This window comes from Temnothorax longispinosus, chromosome 2 (assembly GCF_030848805.1).
Source record: "Temnothorax longispinosus isolate EJ_2023e chromosome 2, Tlon_JGU_v1, whole genome shotgun sequence".
In the NCBI taxonomy this organism is placed as follows: Eukaryota; Metazoa; Arthropoda; class Insecta; order Hymenoptera; family Formicidae; genus Temnothorax; species Temnothorax longispinosus.
In genome coordinates this window covers 16,424,496-16,443,420 of record NC_092359.1, presented here as the reverse complement: position 1 = coordinate 16,443,420, position 18,925 = coordinate 16,424,496, and the positions used below count along the sequence as shown (strand labels likewise).

Below are 18,925 nucleotides of genomic sequence, written 5' to 3'. Positions count from 1 at the left end.
GCGGAAAATACATGCCATGTGACTTCAGCCTAACTCGTCTCGTGTATTGACATACAACCCGATAAATAAACCATATCCCTCTCTTTGACCTTTGTGAGAAGTTTTGCAAACGACAATTGAGGCGATTTCTGTACCACGTTAGACATTCTGTAAGTAGGTTAGTTACATACAACAAGGTATAATAATGGCATTGCCAGGAGACAGCGATGAGTGGCAATGGAATTATTTCCATCGATTAGGACTCTTTATTTGTTCGGCAAAATGCATGGAATGTGGTGAAGAAATTGAGGCACGTCTAGAATGTAACTTCAAAAAAAAATTAAGAACACACTTAGGTAATAAACATGGAAAATATCCCGATAAATGGCATAGTGAACTATCTGAAGAGCTACAACAATATTACACGGGTTCAAATGAATGTAAAGCAACATGTAGGATATGCGGAAAAGTACTTTCTTATTTATCGAAATATGACACTTTACACCAACATAAAAAAGAATGTCTTTTGAAAAGAAACCAGAACACAATAATGCAGAGTCCGATAATCCAGATCTCCAATAATCAAAATGAGTAAGTAAATATTATATTATTCGATTTCTATCATTATTCAACGTATAAAATAACGCTTGTAACGTTACATAGAAAAGTGTAAAGAAAACGTTAAAAAATGTTATTAATATAGTGATATTTTACACATAAGTACATCATCAATTTACAAACAAAAATATGGCAACGAAATAATTTACAACGTAGTTTTAAAAAAACTGCAAAAAAAACAGTAAAATTATTGCTTGTGATCGGACTTTCGGCGCGTACGGTACGGAATTCTATAATTTTTTACAGATTTCACTTTATTAAGTTGAATTTATAGCAAATTTACTCTAAAAAATTTTTTTGCCGAAATTCTTTTTAAGAAAAAAAAGTAGTAAGTTATTTACAGTCACTGAGTTTATGTCTTTTACGTTCTATTAGACTTGCCGTAACTTTTAAATATTTATATACATTTTTTTGTCTTTGGATCTCTGGAGAGTTAATATCGGTGTTTTTAACATTTCCATGACTTTTAGTTAGATCGGTACCTCCAAAACATTCTTAAAAAGATTTATAACAAAATTTAATATACTTCAGGAAAGTCTTCACGAAAAAAAAAGTATTATAATGTTTAGAAATCGTTTCAACATCAGCTGCAAGAATAAGCGGAAAAAAATGGAAGTCTTTATTTTAATAAATTAAGTTTACCTTGAAATAATGTTCTGCCTTTGACCTAAGGTAAAATAAAGGTCACGATCAGACCCGATTAACATCAAATAACTTCTATCTATATATATTTTTAATTCATCTTAACCTTGATAAAAGAGATGACAGATTAAAATGGGACACTCTGTAGATATACGTACAAAAATCACCATATTAGTTTAATGTCAAACATTAATTGTTTGACATTAGTATTACAGAAAATCGAGATATAAATTCTTAATCATCTATCTTTTTCTCAATTTTTCTTCTTCCCTCCCTCACTCTCATAAGTCTCATAACTTCGCTCCATTACGGATCACATTAATAAGTACAAAATAGCATCAAATAATGCGTACAATTTTGTAATATTTTAAATACGTTTTAATACAGGCCAAGCACTTCAAGTTCCACGGGTTACATTACGAATGCAGAACCCCAAAGTCAAAGTCCTGAAAGTCCACTTGACTTGTCTGTTCGATCATTTATACAAACTACAGAAGAAACAGGCGCACTTGATGAGTAGTTATTCACTTTGTTTATTTTATACACTATATACCGACTTGTCGTAAAAATAATTTATAACTGCAATATTTTAAATAATTTCTCTAATTTCTCTATTTTTTAATCACATCACAAAAACAATATTTTCAATAGTTTAGTAATGTAGGTACATGACTATAACTTTTAAATGCGATTTTTATTAATACATCTATCGCCTATGTTTAATTTTAATCATGTGATATATAAATTTACAAGAATGTGTCGAGTACTTTAGAATCAATGATCTCACTTATAAATTGGCATGACCTATTTAGGTCAGACACAGAGTTGGACGTTACTTCATACGAGGAACCGTAGGCATCATCTGAACAAACAAAATGACAAGGAAGGGCTATAGATGGGTAATTATTGGCTTTGGTTTTTACATTATGCATATTGTTCTACACAACGTTAGGTATCTTCTCCCCACAATATATAACGATAAATTTAAGAAATTCACTAGATACATGAAGACCTTAAACAATAATTACTATAATACAAAAATACGATTATGCATTAATAAAATTCGATGTCTATTTAAATTTTCGAATAATATTTTGTTTTTATAATTTTATGATATTCATATAACAGTAACTTTTTAAACACCGATTAATTCATTCTTGTTGAATTCTTTAGTAAATATGAAAATTTGAAATGTAAAATACCGTGTGGGGTGTAAATTACATCCCACATTATTTATGCTGTAAATATTGAACCAATTAATACTTTTTTGTTTTCTGTTTGATGTTGTTTATTGTTGCACACATCTTAAAGTATATTAATAGATTGATATTTTAATTACAATATTTTTTTCCATAGTAATTAAATCTGTATTGAAATGAATTCAGAACAGTCATTAAAAGAGAAGAAACCTGGAGTGCAAAATACATCCCATGCGCCTACTGGAGGGTTAATTATTCTACAAACAACTACATAATAACGACCACTTTAAAAATTTGTCAACAAGCAATCTCAGCTCAGATAAAGGAAAAAGAGACATAACAGACCCTAATGACGAGTAATTATTTACCATGTATAAGTGTCACAACATAAAAATATATCCTACTACGAGCGAAGAATATATTACCTATACGAATTCAACATGTATTGACTTTTTACACAAAATTTCCCGTTTATTTTGTGTAAAATTTATGTAACGTTAGTTTATATTATAATTTTTTTTGGTAAAATGTGTATATATATGTATGTACTTCCCGCTTTTTCTTTACATATTTCGAATGTGTATTAAGCGAATTTTAATAATTCTGTGTATCTTCCTAACAAAGCATAACTAAACTATAAATATAAATTGAAATATTAATAAAACTACAATATTTTATTATTTTGTCAACTGTTTATTTATTCTTGTATATAAAGAATATATAAAGAATATAAATAATATTACAAAATTAATTTATAAATTATTTATAAATTATATTTTTATAAAAAGATAATATTATTATATAAATAATATAAATTAAAAATTATATATATATAAATTAATGTTAATTAATAAAAATTATTACAATTTGCTTTTTAATTAAGAAAGCGGAATTATTCTATGTTAATATTTCTGACGTAACAAAGAGAATTCTCTTTGACAAACACATTAACGAAACATAAAAGTTGACAGTAAGATAATAATTGAAAGATATAAAAATGTGTGAAAAATATGGAATGCATAAAGAGATTTATCGGTTTGTGATTCGCACAGATCAAAATTTATACATATATATATATGAATATTTGTAAACACATGTAACACACCACACACACACACACACACACACACACACACACACACACACACACACACACACACACACATCAATAATGTTTTGTATAATTAATTAAATTTATTTAAAAATAAACGAAATTGGTATCCTTATGTCGATAATTTTTATTGGTAAACCATTTTTTATCTATTTATATATATATTTAATGTGTCTCATAAATTAGATTTGTAAATTAAATCGGTAAAATGAAAATTTATAATAAACTTAAAAAAATTGTAGAAAATTGTAACTTTTTATTTTAAACAGTAAATCTTTTATTTCAAGTATGCAAAACTTTTTAAAACAATTAGTTTAATTTCCTACGCGTCAAACATTTTAAATAGAATCGTGCAAAGTATAAGATTGAGAAAAGGACGGAAGAAATATTACGGGAAGATATCAATTTGGGTTTAGACGAAATAGGGGAACGCGCGCGAGGCCTAGCTTTACGAGTAGCAACAGAGAAAATAATAGAAAAATAACGCGTACATAGGTTTTGTAAATTTAAAAGAAGCTTTCGACAACGTAAAATGGAAAAAGATGTTCGAAATACTTAAAAATGTTGAGATAAAATATGCCCAATATTACGTCCTTTTTTGGTTAACATAATGTCAAAATGATGTCATTTTGACTGCTATGTGTTACTTGAATGGGGATAGAAAAGTGACACGCAATTTGTATAAAGGATAAATCATTTTTATAATTTTGGTATGTATATTGCAATGTTACTACATAAACTTGGATATATATTTATATTTATTCAGATTAACATAAGTAGTGAAACGAAACTCGCGAGCATGACAGATGTCAAATGTCAGATGATCAAGCTCCGTGCATTGCTACTTCGATGGTCTGACCGTCTCGTGACGTTTTTTGAAGAAAAAAGTATCAGTTGAAAATTTTTCCGTTTCTCAATTATGTGAAATTTGTCAATTTAATAGTCTCTTCAGACAAACTTGCATAAGTGCATAAAGCATATGCATATATGTACACTATAAGAAAATGGATTGGTCCATTTCCTTATGCACATGTATGAACAATCAATTATTTTATGCTTATATTTATGCACTATATAAGTTTGTCTGGATAGAACAATCTCAACTCACGTAAACTAAAGAAAGACATACCAGACGCTAATAAAGGCCCCTTACCTCTTTCTTTTCCGCCGGATGACGTAATCAGGTAAGCATAAAGAAAATTCTGTTCTCTCGATATCTGAATGTCGTAGTCGTAAAAGGGGCAATCGGACCAAATGGACACAACTGATCGCGATAGAATTTGTTCTCTCAATTGACTGTAGGATTATTTTATAGTTTTATAGTATATAATTAGCGATGTTTTTCGAATCGAATAACCGTTCGATTCCTTTAAACCTACGGATCCGTGTCAAGTACCTGTGTTTCTACAATCAAATTCAATGTCCAGCTTAATTGAAATTTTGCGAAAGAGATCGAAAGACATTGATTCTTCGCGCACATACCTCGCGTATATGTATATCGCCGTTACGACTACCGAATCGGAGAATATTGCAATCGCTCGATAATATTCGCCATTACGAATGCTATCGTGAAACTATGCGGTCCACTTGAAGCTACAAATGCTTCGAAGCATTTCTCTTCTCCTTTTCTTTCAATGAAGAAAGAAGGAGAAGAAGAACGCTTCTAAATATAAGTAACTTCAAGTGGACCGCAGCCTTCGATAGCGATTTAAAAAAGAATAAGTGTAAAATAATTTTTTTTACTGCTTATTCAGTTGGAATTTTATTTGCACGAAGAAACGGAATGTAAGGATACAGTGGAATATATGGATAACAGATTAAACAATTTATGCTATATGTGATACGTTAATGTCAGGAATAGAAAAAATTTATACTGCACTAAAATAATAGGCCTGTTTGTTTTAGCTGAACTTCTTGCACAGTTTATCTTTTATTCTTTTTCTCTCCAATGTGAAAAGAAAAAGAAGAAAGATGAACCGTGCAACAAGTTCAGTAAAACGAACAGGCCTAATGTACGAAATTTATTCATATATATAGATACTGCATTAAATTTGCATTATTATACGAATTAAATAAAAAATTTCAATTACATTTTTATGATAAATACATATATTATGTATATATTATTAAATTGTATTAAATATAGCAGGTATCTATTTTTTTTCTTTCAAAGAATCATGCTGTATAATTTATAGATTTGCACTTTTATTTGTTTCATTGTTGACACCGGATAGTTGCATTTTTATATAAGTTGAAATATCAGAATACTAAACAATAACTGTGAAATTAATTAGTTACATTATTGAAACATTTCGCTAGAGACTTCGTTGCCTGGGAGTATCACATTCAAATTAGCATCGAGTTTTCGGTCGTTGCCGGCAATATCGGAAATTCTGCACGATGTATCCACGTGACAGGATTCTAAACAAAACAATTTTCATATACATATTTCAACATATATACATACATATATATATATATATATATATATATATATATATATATATATATATGAATTTTTCAGCACTATGTAATTGGTGGCTACTAATTTCTAATTGCGAATTAATTATTTTAATTATTACTATATTAATCTTCGTATTATATAAACAAAGTTTCGTATTATTTATCTAATCAATTTCCTTTGTGAGCTTCTAATGCAAACTCAATTAATTGTAATATTGTAAACTCAATTTATTATGGATATAAATTTTGTTTAAAAAGATGAAATTAAAAAATGCAATGTACAGAAATTTTTTAATTTACTCCACCTTGCGAGCAGCAAATCCCGTTTGAAGCGCATCTTGCTGTATTTCCACGACACATCGCGTATCCAGCGACGCAGGGCCTTGTATATAGACTTTCCTTTCTGCATCGATATGTTTCTGGTGTTCCTACGAAGCAACCGATACTAGGGCCACAGCAGATATGGGGCCCAAAGCATTGGCCTAGATGATTGGGACCACACGAAGGACACTGGCAGAAGAATATTGTAATGATTCAATTTTGCACAAAATTGCATACTTTGTGTATTTATGTATAAATAGATATGAAGATATTAATAGATGTTTATGCGAATAAATATTTTGTTAGGAAATAAATAGAAAATTTTGAGATTTGGACATCAAGATTATATATTTTATCATATGTAAAAAATTACTTTTGTCCCATTTTTTGTTTCTTTTACTATACATTGCATTTGTATGAACATCTTTAGTCTAATTATTAGATAAATATAAGATATAAACAATGGTTAATCATCAATTAAGATAGATTATTCTCCTGAGATTTTACTTTAATCATATTTGCTTATTATGCTATGAACTCTTTATTGGTCATTCTTAAGTTTTCTTAATAAAGATTGGCAAAATTTTACCAGCACATATTGAAACTAGATATAATTCTAGGACAATTAACAACTATCAATGTAAATAGAAAAGAGTAATATTCAAATAACAGAAAAGAACAGCATCCAACATAAATTCGAATTATTTATTTTAATTACACGTTTAATAGAATAAATATAAGAATTTGCTAGTCTTTATAAAATCAAATTTGTCTGCAAAAAAATGGCTAAATCAAACGAATTTTACTATAAAATGATATATAATATAAAATATAACGTACTTCCCGTGCAACAGTTCCCAAAGAAGACGTGACATCACCCCTCTTTCCTCCACGAGGACAATTCGTAATCAAACAAGCATAACTTAGAAAAATCAAACTTGTAAGAACGACGAGCTGCTTTAGCATTTTGAATAGATTTTGGCGATGTTGCACGAGATGATACACGGACGATCGAAAAAACACTACTGTACCTCGAGGAGTACCGTCGGCTATTTATATCATTGAATCTCAGCACTTAAAATTCCTTCTGAGTATTCGGGAATATTTCCATTCGCAATTCAGCACTCTAAAGATTACAGAAATCCGATCTCTATGTGAGAATAAACGCATAATAAGACGTTATTCTTCCATTCATTGTTGCAGAAGCCACCTTCTAGCTTTCTTTACTATAAATAAATACTAAATGACATTTTAAAAAGATATAAAGAAAAAGAAAAAATACCTTAACAAATTTTTAAATAATATAAATATAATAATATTTACACCAACTGTATTTACATATAGTTATACAATACACTTACTCTGTAACATTATATAAACACATTTACATTAACTTCTTTATTTTACTCGTTGCAATTTTTTATTTTTTAAGTTCTTATTCTTTTTTAGTTTTAAGTTTTCCTTTTTATTAACTATGACAGCTTTTTCTTTAACAACTTCCTTCGAATGTCCAACTTTGCTTTTCTTAATTAAAGTTGCCTTTAATTTTAATTCACTGTCTGCTTTACGTTTCTTTATATCTGTCTCAATTGTGATTTCAGTAGAAAGTAAATTAGGACATTCTTTTCTAGTATGACCTAAATAAATAAATTAATAAAATGTTATTAATGGAAATTAACAATAATTAGAAGTATTAGATAAAGTATTAGTAATCATGCTGGTATTTACCTGATTTATCACAATTAAAACATCTTCCTACAATATTTGGTATTGGACCGCACGTATGTTTCTCTAACATACATCTTTTGCAAATTCGACAATGTTCCCAAGTAGGCTTTACACATCGTTTGCATATATCACAATGTTTGTACGTTTGACCATCTTTGGAAGTGCATTCTTTACACTTCTTGCAATGTTTGTTCTCACTAGAAACCCACTTTTCACAATCTCGACAAAATTTATATCCATCCAATAAAGGAAGCTCTAGTAGATTCAACGGTACATTCGTAAAAATTCTCACTGGAGAACCATGCTTTCTACCATGCTTTTCTGATATAAATAAGGGATGATTATCATAATCCACTTTATAATCAGACATTTTCAATTCTTTCAAGCCACCAGTCACACGTGACGGATTGCTCTTTTCTCTCATTATATGCTCCATAAAATATGGAAATATAAACATAATTTTCAAGAAAAAATTATCATTATGAACATGTTTATTTAATGTTCTGTGCAGGTCGGATATCGTTTTTATCGTGTACGATATGGGTTCCAAACGGCCACCAAACGGAGGGTCGCATATTAAGTAAGTATCCTTTCCCTCATTTTGAGTAAGAAAATCTTTGAACACGTTAACAGCATCTTTGTTAAAAAAATGATGATTGAAAAGGTTGTACCAGCAATAATCCAGCGGTCCAAAAAAGTTATGCTGGAATTACATGTAAAAAAATATTCATTAAAATATATTTATAAAAATTATTAAAATATATTATAAATTGATGTAATAAATAATAATTCCCGCTAAGAATACTTACAAATCTTCCATCAAAGTCTAAAAGGAGAGAAGACATTTTATCTGCGTGGTGTTCGATTATATATTCATGTATTCTTGGTGCGCCAATACAAAGGATCTGCTTAGCTCCACATTTCAAAAGCATATTTATTATATCTTCTGTAGATTTCTTAGAAAATAAATATTGCGCTTCCTTCTTCGCATTCTCTAAAGGTTTTAAAAGCTCTGATGGATGACGCATTTGATAATCAGTTAAATTCTCTGTAATCTCATGGCCCATGTGCTTATCTTTTTCAGAATTAAACATTAATTTCTCACAATTATGGCAATAACATCTTTTTGCCACAGGTGCTGTGCTGAGTTTGTTAAGACGAATGTATAGTTCTCGATGAACATAACGCTGAGTAAACTTCTTATTTTCCAGCTCCCACATACGCTTTTGAGATTTTGACAGTTCCTGCTCATATTCTAAATAGAATCTGCATAATTTTCTGTCACGACAAGCGGAACACGCGTAAAATCTCTTTACTCCATCCTTGACATATCTTTCAAATAGTAATGTTGGTCCTGTCGAAGAAAAAAAAATTAATTTTCTTATAATAAATATAATAAACTTTAATGTGTACAGGTGTGAAAATTACCATGAGGACATTGCGGATGTTTTATGGGATTTTCCCACACAAATTCTACACCACGTGTGTCGTTCATTCCCGTCACGTTGTCACGTAAACAATGTACAGACTGGTGACTCTGGTGAGTCTAGGTTCTAGTTGTGCATATATATTAGATGGTAAACCAGACAAACGCGACATTTCTTACCGCTTGAGCCGAGCCATTTGGCGCCAAATATGATTGTCTTTTTAAATTCCATTGACTAAACTGAAATAAGTTATTATAAATAAATATTAGTGCACTACAAACGAAGAAATAGATATCAGTTGACTTAAACACATCATAGAAATGGACTCTTGAAATATTTTAAATAACTTCAACAATAGTTTGCTTGGGAAACTTTGGAAGATGAATTGAAGAAATTTAATTACGACTCACAAGTCAAAAATGCGTTTTATTATTATTTGTTTTACAAGTGCTGTGAAAGTTTGCTGTTTGGTGTATACCGCAAATTTTCTTATTATTACAATTTTCCGGAAACACAATAGCAGATACATGTAAGGAGCATGTCAAGCCTCTATAGTCTTTACGTATGATTTTGTACGACCGATATTTTTATTTTGCAAAGAATAGGTAAATTAAGAAATAATTTATAATAATAAATTTGTAATAATGATACATACACATACATATGCGTATACAATTGTATGTGTAATGTACGTATTAAATTTTTACCTGAAGCTCAAAGGAAAAGATCAAAAAATTATTCTTAAAAAAGATAAAAAGAGAGAACACAATTTAAATTAATATTAGCAATCTAATTTCGCATAAAATAAATTTTTTGTTAATTTACCTATTTTTTGCAGGTCATTCGTAATACTGCAGCTAGATGCAATAGCACACATCACACAGGTTTGATAATAAAGTTGCGCTAAACCTTACATTGCATTCATTAAACAAAATTAAAATTCAAGGTATCTCTAAAGTAATTCTGTTTTAAGTTGAGAGTAGAGCAAGCAAATATAAAATAAGAGCTTGCATTAATTAAACCAAAATTAAAATCTTTTAAGAATGCGTAAACAGCCTAGTTTCATTCTTATCCTAAAGCGTTGCAAATATCTTTTAGAATGCACGCTTTCCAAACTCTGCTCGTGAGTTTAATCTGTGTGCATTCTGTAAAATTGTATCACAGACTATTTTGCTGACAGTAAAAAGAATATTCGCTAAAAATACGAGCTTAGGATTGCTATAATATGTCGATGTGTTTCCAAAGCGTTTTCAACGGGGAATGGAAACCACCGAAATGAGAATTATTTACATCAGTGGGCAATGTAAAATCATGTTATAGTTCCCTATAATAAATATAATATTTTTCCTTGTGCCTAATCCTCCTACATCATTGATTTACACATAGACGAAGGAGAATGTATTCTGCAGTTACGTAAGCATATACTCGATATAATACTGCAATTGCTGGCTTTTGAAATACTTGTATACTAAGTTTGTAACAACTGTTAAAGCATCTAAAATTATAACACTGATACAAACGCGATCTCAATACATGAACTTACTACTCAGTTCTGCTATTGCACGTTTAAATTATATCAACTATATTGTGTATATACCACATTTATAAATTCATAACTTAATCAATTTTTTTTATGTAACGAGTCTTCAATTTTTCTATTTGTATTTTTTTTATTGACTTTAAAAGTTATATTATTATATTCAATTCTAAAAAAATTCTAACACATATTTCTCGAAAAGCTAACAAGAATAGAATAGTCATGTATCATATTTGTTCTGTGTTTGGTAACCATGTATCTCAAACTCATATCTTTATCACTAACCCCATACGTTATATATACGTTTTATTAAACTATATTTAAATAATTCCTTTGTATTTACATAATTGACTATGAAGCTTATTCTCTCCCTGATTTTCCATATAAATAAATCGTCTCATCTGCATTTTACGTTATTTATTTTATGTAGTTTGATATAAAAGAATTATCTACGTATATTAAATAAATATAACATATTTCTGTTAAAAAAATGAAATCTTGATACTACTACAAGGCAAGACTTAATGATGCAATAAGAATAAAATGTTTAATCCTGTTATAAAATATTTATGTATCAATACCTGTTTTGATACCGATTGGTCGCATTAAATACATTTGTTTCAAAAAATTGTCATTAACAATAAAAATACGTTCCAAAAATTTAGCAGATGTATAATAAATTTTACACATATAGATGTTGGGTTGTCAAGAAAATAGTTCTAAAAAAACAGCACAATTCTATAGCAATACCAAAATTCTTCAGTTCGTTTGTCAATTATTGTTTGTATTCAGTATTTGTTAACTCGTCAAATTATGATTACGAATAAATATTGACCACATTGTACTCTGTGTTAGTCATAGTTTGTTTGTCACAACATGCAGTTTTCTTTCCTACAGTGAATTGTTTCGTATGTTTCACATCAATAATGTTATATTTGTGAAATGTGAAAATATATGAAAATAGGTGCAGTGAGATCGATTTATAAGATTTTCTACAAAACGTGATCAAAATTTGCTACTTCCTACGTGATATTTTTTCATATTAAATTATGCAATCTATATATAATAAAACTGTCTATAATACAACGCTTCAATACTTTATTCCTTCTTTTAAGGGTGCGTAAGAGTATTTGCATCGCTGACATACTGAATTCGTAAATATTTTAATATTCACGAATACACAATCATTAATAAGCTCTAAAAATTGATATTTAATGATGAATCGCGTTCAGAAAGCTGGTCATTTAGGTAAAGTTTACAAAGCAATAAGTTTAGATTGACAAGAGGCCCATCTTTCTTGAAGTTTCCGGCGCTCCTCCATATGGTGTTCTGACAAATTTCGCATTATATGACCTGTCTTCAGTTTTCTGGGATCTAAATTAGCTCCTAACGTTTGAACACCTTTTGCAAATTTTGAGAACGGCAATAATATATCCTTGGCTGTAGATGCTACTGGACTAGTAACGCTCGTGATATTTTCCTTTATGGATTTTAAGGCAGATTCGCTCTGGGACGACGTAATGCTCAACGTCAAATCATGTTCGGAGGCTGATCTTTTCTTGTCATCTAATCTACCATCCGTTTGAAGAGTAGTGCTCTTAATACCGGCTGATAACGCTTTATTATCAACGTCCCCCGTCGAATGACTGATATTCTTAGAAAGCGTTAAGCTTGACATTCGAATGGTTCGATCTCTTTCCTCGCCTATGTTGCCCGCTACATCGTACACCGTTATCTCCGGCGTAGTCGCCGTAGTCTTTTGTGGCGAAGCGCTGATAGTGCTGGTGCCGGATCCAGTTTGCGGAATCAGATGCAATGCGTCAATGGCCACATCAGGTTTTGAATTTAAATTCATGTCGTTATGTCTCATCTTGGATAATTCTTCGTTCACGTTGGTCTCACAAACACCACCGTCCACGACGTTAGTATTTTTCACACCCATAATAATACCAATCAATGGTGTATAAGCTTCCATTAAATGTTTGTCGTGACTGAAATTCGCTGGCTTCTCGACGGGTACGTGTGTCATTTCAATATCCTCGCTACTGCTGCTGCTATTGCTATTACTCTTGTCTTCTGCATTACCTGAGATATTTCTGTTGCCGACAGTAAAGATCGGCTTTGTTATGTTCTCCGTCTGTCTGTTACTTACACTCTTTGCTAAATCAATTGGCTTCCTTGCGCCGAAACTCAGTTTATTCAATTTGCTGAATTGCTCCGACATATTGGTTAAAGCTTTTGTACCTAGGAGTATGCCTTTTATAAATATTTTATTCATGTATATGTGTATATAAATAGTAGAGATAATTTAACAACAAACCTGCTGTCTTTAAAGCAAGCAATTGAGTCTCAGATACGTTTCTTGTTAGTTCTGGAAATGATGAAATATCCAACAATCCGGTGGAGCCTTTAACATTCACTAATTTACTCTTTCTTTTATCTAACATAACATTCATGGCTATGGGAACCTTTGGCAAGTTTGCTATCTCCATGGCTACTGAAATGGCTTCACAGATTGCCTTTAAAGATTCTGTAATTTCAAGAATTTTGAGTGTAAAATTTGTTCAGAATTGTTACGATATAGATATAAATAAAAATGTTTTCTCACCTATGCTTTCCTCCTCAGTTTTAATCACAACCGCCATGTTATTAAAAAACCTTAAATTCGTACTACGAAACATGTGAAAGTAACCGTACTCGCTGTTTACTTTATAATTGATTCTAATACAGTGATAATGTTTATTCTTCATGAAAAATGAGACCATATTTTCAGGTTGACCGAATTCAATTAAGACAATATCATTCAGTAAGACTCTTTGGTAGTTTGTAACTTTATCGATTTGATCGTCGTAGTCGGCAATATAATAGCTATCTCGGGTCAATATCAAAATAGTATCCATTTCCGTCTCCGTTGGATCGCCAGTACTGAAATAAGAAATTTAATTGACAAACAAATTCACAAACAAACGCAGCATAAATGTATTATGAGAAACATTACAATTTAAATTATTCATACGTACACAGGATCGGCATCAATAACTCCCCAACTGCCTAGAATAATTTCCGGGTCAGGTATCAGTAATTTTTTGCAGTCTTCAATCAGCAATTTCACGTGAATCGCAGTTGCCGCGTTGTCTTCCTCGTCCGTGCGTTCTAGGAATACTTCTTCGCTTACTGAATTACCCAACATTATATCAATCGTCGCTTGTCTGTAGACATCCTTGAAACGATTCAAGTAATATCTGCAAAGACATTTTAATTCTCAATGCAAAATGTTGAATTCACTATGCTGAAAATTCAAGAATGATTCAGATACAGAGTAGCATTGAGAAAATATTCTATTCAAAGTGTATAATAAATCGTATTATATATAAAAGAAATTGAATATTTAAATGAGAAAGCGGCTTATCTTATATCTAATTTATTAGCTAATAGCATTTACAAAAATCTGATTGACTTATGAATCAAATTAAAATATTAAAATAAAGGAAGAACATAAGATCAAAATTAAACATGCATAAGGATTTTGATAGCATAACAAAAACAACTTCTCATGCTGACAATAGTATAGAGCATCTCTTTTTTACGCCACGTAATTTAATAATGTAATAAAGTAACAAGTAATTAAATTATCTTTAGAAATACATAGCTGATGTATATTTCTCAAAAATCAAGCTAAAAGCAAGCGACGAACCTTGCTAAATTATATAGAGCAGTGGCATAAAGGAAGTCAGGATGAGTAGCAAGTTGAAGTTGTATATTTGGTGGTTTCATAGGTATAAGTTCGAGACAACAATTATCAAGGATATCTAAATAGTGTGACCAATCGTTGTTCAGTTGGTGAACATCAATCGAGTTCCCTAGCAGCGTATCTATCGCCGCCTGACGTAAGTCATCCATAAAGTGTTGCTGATAGTATCTATAGGAAAATGAAAGGACCAATGTCAGGGTTCTATACAATAACATTGAGATATGTAACTCTGGGATATTATCTTCAAGGTATGATAACTGTGAAGGTTCGTGTAACGTGAGATGTTGGAAATAAAAGAGGAAAAACGATGAAAAGTGAACAAAATTAAGCGAATACAAAATGTAAAAGATAGGAGTACGAAAGTCTACCTGTTTGCGGAATTCATGCCGTCTTTCATCAGTCCCGTAAATTTTCTCTCCCCAGTACGCGTATAATCTCCCTATAAATAGTAAAGAAATCGTGTAGAAATCATTTAGAAACTATTTATATTAAGACAGACTTCGCACGGGCAATTTGTGAGACGTACAGACCTTTAAAGCATTTGTTCCCGCATATTGCTTGCTAATAATGTCTCCATTATTAGCCCAAAGCGATTGGAAAGTCTGTATTATGTTTGCAGGCAGAATTCCGTCAGGTGGTATTAGTCCCAATTTTGAAAACTGCATTTCCATAACAGCTTTACCCAGAGCGGTTTGCACCACGTTTGTTCTATCTAAGCAATCTATGCAATTCACACGGAATACGCCCTTTTGCATGCAAATCATACCTTGTTTATCGCGCCAGCAGTAACCCATGTCTGCTAGCATTGTAGCCAATGCATTAACCAGAATAGTTACGTTCTCAAAATGCATTCCTCGACTGTGTTAAACATAAAATTACCAAGATAAACGTGAGTAATGAGGATGAGAAGCACGAGATTAAGCAATTACACTATGCTTAGATACTTACCAATACTCGTGGAAATCGAAAGTGGTGTACGTTATATCTGAATTATTATAATTAAATACATGGTTGCTATAAGCTTCCCAAATAATCCTTTCTTTGCCAGACTGTTCGACCAGATTAACAATGCAAATAGGCCCGTACAAAGTAAGCTCTTCACCAAAATGCTTTTCAAATGCTACCTGCGTTTCAGCCTCGTCTGTAATATCATTACATGAGATTATTAGTCTATTAAAATAATCTAGTCTAGTTCACGTAAAAAATCTTTTATTTTTTTGCTTATACCCTTATCAATCCGTGGTGGAGGTTTATATTTGTACCCAGGTTGAGACCAATATACTGGCACACTTCCTCGTACTTGCACAAAGGATACTTGATGATCATGATACCAAACTAATTGTTCAGTCTCAACGTAATTTGCACACTTGCCATCATCATCCACTCCGCGTCTCTTATACCTGTGTGATTACAGTTAGAAATATTTTTTAATCTTAATATGTTTAATTTTTGGTAAGATAAAATAATTATGACCATGTAATTATAAAAACCATTTATGTAAATAAAAGTTACCTAGTTCCAGCACGGAACCTACTCCTCCTTGATATAATCGCCAGATTAAATATCTCTTGTTGTGGTTGTTCGTCAAAACCTACCTCCACTATACATTTTTCTATCTGAACATATCCTTGAATAATCGGTAGTATCCAGCAGTTTGCTTTATCCGTCTGCAGAATAAGACATAAGCAAATGTTATACAAAGAAATGTGAATTTTGAATGGTCACTGAATATTGTCATGATATAGCTGGCTTCAAATAATATATCCACTTAATAATTATTAAGCAAATAAAAATAATTCTTATGTAATAAATTTTATGAATATACAATATAACAACATCATAAGATATCTATCTGGGCATCACAAAATATAATCTTTGTCATCTTAAGCCCCTTACACAATGCTAGGCGATAGCGATAGCGATAGCGATAGAGACAAAAGGTGCTTTCCATTTACATCAAAACTCAGATAATTCTCACTTGTGACGTTGTTCTATCCTTTTTGGCAATTAATGAAGAATAAAGATAGAATGACGTCACAAGTGAGAATTATCTGAGTTTTGATGTAAATGGAAAGCATCTAAAATTTTGCCAACAAAGCTACAGCATTGATAAGCACGGCTTCCGATAGGTTAAAAATTTTGTTGCTATTCATACTATCGCTATTGTCTAGCATTGTGTAAGGAGCTTTATTATCTGGAGTCAGCTGTATATAAAAATAATGATTTAAAAAATTACTAACATTTAAATTAATAATGTCATATAACATGTATTTGTTCCAAAAAAATCTGTCGTCGACACGTTGCCACAATGGCTTATCTTGATTGTCCTGTCCATGCTGAGATTCCAATACGCATTGTCGCTGCAAGCTATTAGTAATATCACCAGTCTGACAGAAGAAGAATGAATCAGTTTCGGTAAATATCTTATTCAGTTCTTCCAATATTCTCTTCTCAAATCTGTCTTTGTCCTTCACTACACCTCGTTTTGTCACTGTGGACTTCATCTAAAGAAATATTGAGCTTGTAAAAATTCTACGAGACACCAAATATGGATTTATACGGATGTCAATGAAGCTTCAGGTTCCTTACTTGAGATGTAGCCAATGCGGCAGTAGTATTTTTTATGGTATTTGTGGCGTTCTTGATCGTACCCCAGGTCTTCGCCAGAGCTGCTTTCTGCGGTACGTCAAACAGTCCACTGTTCCCTTTCTTCTTCAACACATACTGATGTTTCTTGCAGGGCAGCAAGCCAATATCCGTATTCTCCGTGCCAATGTGTAGAAACGCGATGGACTTGATTTTGTAAACAACACGACCACCGTGCAACTCTCCCGCTGGCGTGATATCCTTTATGAGCATCAAGCGAGGTTCCAGTACCGATGTCTGTTCAATTTTCCCCACTATTCCATAAAACATTCCCAGACATTCTAAATCCTTCGGCGTAGCCCATTCCCAATCTGCAAAACCCATTGAAATAATTAAATGTTGCTGTCACACAAGTGTCAGACTCCAAATACAACATTCCTTCATCTTTTATTGGAGGCACTATGTCATCCGCATAAACCTTTATACTGACATAATGCACATGTTCGCACTTGAAATGGAACTGATTCGCGTTCTCAACACTCGACACGCGACACCGAGATCGCTTTTCGCAAGCGACGCTTTCGTACCCGCTCACATGACAAATGTGCAATTGTACGCGCACCCACCTGATTTCGCAGCAAATTCGCCGGTATACTTGTCGCACCAGAGGCTGTGCCTCTCTTTCACGAAGATAAAATGGGTGTCAGTGCGGAACAGCTCCATCCTTCTGCTTCCCGAGCGAGTTTGACAGCTACGGGCAGCATGTATGATGTTTCCGCGTCCAGCAAATTATTCCGCCTACCACCGAGCGTTCGCCATGTTGCTCATGACTAACACACTACTGCTCATGTCAGTCGCAGAGGTGCTATTACCAATGTGCCAATCCAATGGTGCTGTTTTGCCCGCTGCCTGCGGGCCTGGTGGGGACACGCACACAGCTGACGGAACCGTGTACTGGCGTGTACGTGTGCGCTGGGCGCTCGGCGGCGACTCGGCGCGGCTCGGCCAGCTTCGGGCGGGTAGAAGAGCGCATATAAGCATAGCCATAGCCGGTTCGAAAGTCGTATGCACTATGCGTTAGCGCGTCGGCTGACTTGGCTCGTCTATTATGTCTCGCGTATCCCTTCTGATGTTGATTTATATGAATAAAATATATATTATGACATTGCAGATGACAATAAAATATCCCTTCCCACACTAGGCGTGAAACACTATCGTGTGCCTCTTAATTATTTAAAAGTAATGAAACTAATAACAAAAAATGTTAGTAAAATTGATAATTTACATAATCATGTAAATTGTCATCAATTACATAATTATGTAATTGATCAATTTTACTAACATTTTTTGTTATTAGTTTCATTACTTTTAAATAATTAAGAGACACACGATAGTGTTTCACGCCTAGTGTGGGAATGAATATTTTATTGTCATCTGCAATGTCATAATATATATTTTATTCATATAAATCAACATCAGAAGGGATACGCGAGCACACGGGATACATAAGTAATAGACAAGCCAAGTCAGCCGACGCGCTAACGCATAAGTAGTGCATACGAC

At 32.1% G+C, this 18,925-nt stretch overlaps 3 protein-coding genes across 4 annotated transcripts; all 3 read right to left on the bottom strand.

Moving 5' to 3' along the window:
* Nucleotides 1-5,734: 5,734 nt before the first annotated feature.
* LOC139807921 (neurophysin 1-like) lies at nucleotides 5,735-7,309 on the bottom strand. The gene is made up of 3 exons (XM_071769419.1): nucleotides 7,174-7,309; nucleotides 6,318-6,522; nucleotides 5,735-5,970 (listed from the first exon to the last, which is right to left on the bottom strand). Exons 1-3 carry the CDS (start codon nucleotides 7,297-7,299, stop codon nucleotides 5,849-5,851), a joined length of 453 nt encoding a protein of 150 aa, XP_071625520.1. The 5' UTR covers nucleotides 7,300-7,309; the 3' UTR covers nucleotides 5,735-5,848.
* A 55-nt stretch (nucleotides 7,310-7,364) lies between these two features.
* LOC139807920 (rRNA N(6)-adenosine-methyltransferase ZCCHC4) lies at nucleotides 7,365-9,751 on the bottom strand. Its single transcript, XM_071769418.1, has 5 exons — nucleotides 9,490-9,751; nucleotides 8,871-9,415; nucleotides 8,062-8,764; nucleotides 7,695-7,970; nucleotides 7,365-7,483 (listed from the first exon to the last, which is right to left on the bottom strand). The coding sequence occupies exons 1-4, from the start codon at nucleotides 9,554-9,556 to the stop codon at nucleotides 7,732-7,734; spliced, it is 1,554 nt and encodes a 517-aa protein (XP_071625519.1). The 5' UTR covers nucleotides 9,557-9,751; the 3' UTR covers nucleotides 7,365-7,483; nucleotides 7,695-7,731.
* Nucleotides 9,752-9,894: 143 nt separating this feature from the next.
* Nucleotides 9,895-18,287, bottom strand: Sp3 (phosphatidylinositide phosphatase spermathreecae). Of its 2 annotated transcripts, XM_071769416.1 has the most exons (13): nucleotides 17,989-18,287; nucleotides 17,366-17,733; nucleotides 17,017-17,280; nucleotides 16,289-16,443; nucleotides 16,004-16,176; nucleotides 15,725-15,917; nucleotides 15,307-15,634; nucleotides 15,145-15,215; nucleotides 14,720-14,944; nucleotides 14,046-14,267; nucleotides 13,634-13,950; nucleotides 13,346-13,555; nucleotides 9,895-13,269 (listed from the first exon to the last, which is right to left on the bottom strand). In XM_071769416.1, the coding sequence occupies exons 1-13, from the start codon at nucleotides 18,083-18,085 to the stop codon at nucleotides 12,281-12,283; spliced, it is 3,612 nt and encodes a 1,203-aa protein (XP_071625517.1). In that variant the 5' UTR covers nucleotides 18,086-18,287; the 3' UTR covers nucleotides 9,895-12,280. The 2 variants fall into 2 exon arrangements, with proteins under 2 accessions (XP_071625517.1, XP_071625518.1); XM_071769417.1 differs by lacking the exon at nucleotides 14,720-14,944 and having other exon boundaries at nucleotides 17,989-18,285.
* Nucleotides 18,288-18,925: the final 638 nt, after the last annotated feature.

Excerpts from the sequence above, each read along its gene's own strand:
- LOC139807921 (XM_071769419.1), bottom strand. The coding sequence starts at position 7,299 with ATGCTAAAGCAGCTCGTCGTTCTTACAAGTTTGATTTTTCTAAGTTAT. Across the intron at positions 6,523-7,173 it reads TGGGAACTGTTGCACGGGAA|TGTCCTTCGTGTGGTCCCAA; the intron begins GTACGTTATATT and ends TTCTTCTGCCAG. Across the intron at positions 5,971-6,317 it reads CGGGATTTGCTGCTCGCAAG|AATCCTGTCACGTGGATACA; the intron begins GTGGAGTAAATT and ends TGTTTTGTTTAG.
- LOC139807920 (XM_071769418.1), bottom strand. The coding sequence starts at position 9,556 with ATGAACGACACACGTGGTGTAGAATTTGTGTGGGAAAATCCCATAAAA. Across the intron at positions 9,416-9,489 it reads ACATCCGCAATGTCCTCATG|GACCAACATTACTATTTGAA; the intron begins GTAATTTTCACA and ends TTTCTTCGACAG. Across the intron at positions 8,765-8,870 it reads TAGACTTTGATGGAAGATTT|CATAACTTTTTTGGACCGCT; the intron begins GTAAGTATTCTT and ends ATGTAATTCCAG.
- Sp3 (XM_071769416.1), bottom strand. The coding sequence starts at position 18,085 with ATGGAGCTGTTCCGCACTGACACCCATTTTATCTTCGTGAAAGAGAGG. Across the intron at positions 15,918-16,003 it reads TCCACCACGGATTGATAAGG|ACGAGGCTGAAACGCAGGTA; the intron begins GTATAAGCAAAA and ends ATGATATTACAG. Across the intron at positions 14,268-14,719 it reads GCTCTATATAATTTAGCAAG|ATATTACTTGAATCGTTTCA; the intron begins GTTCGTCGCTTG and ends ATGTCTTTGCAG.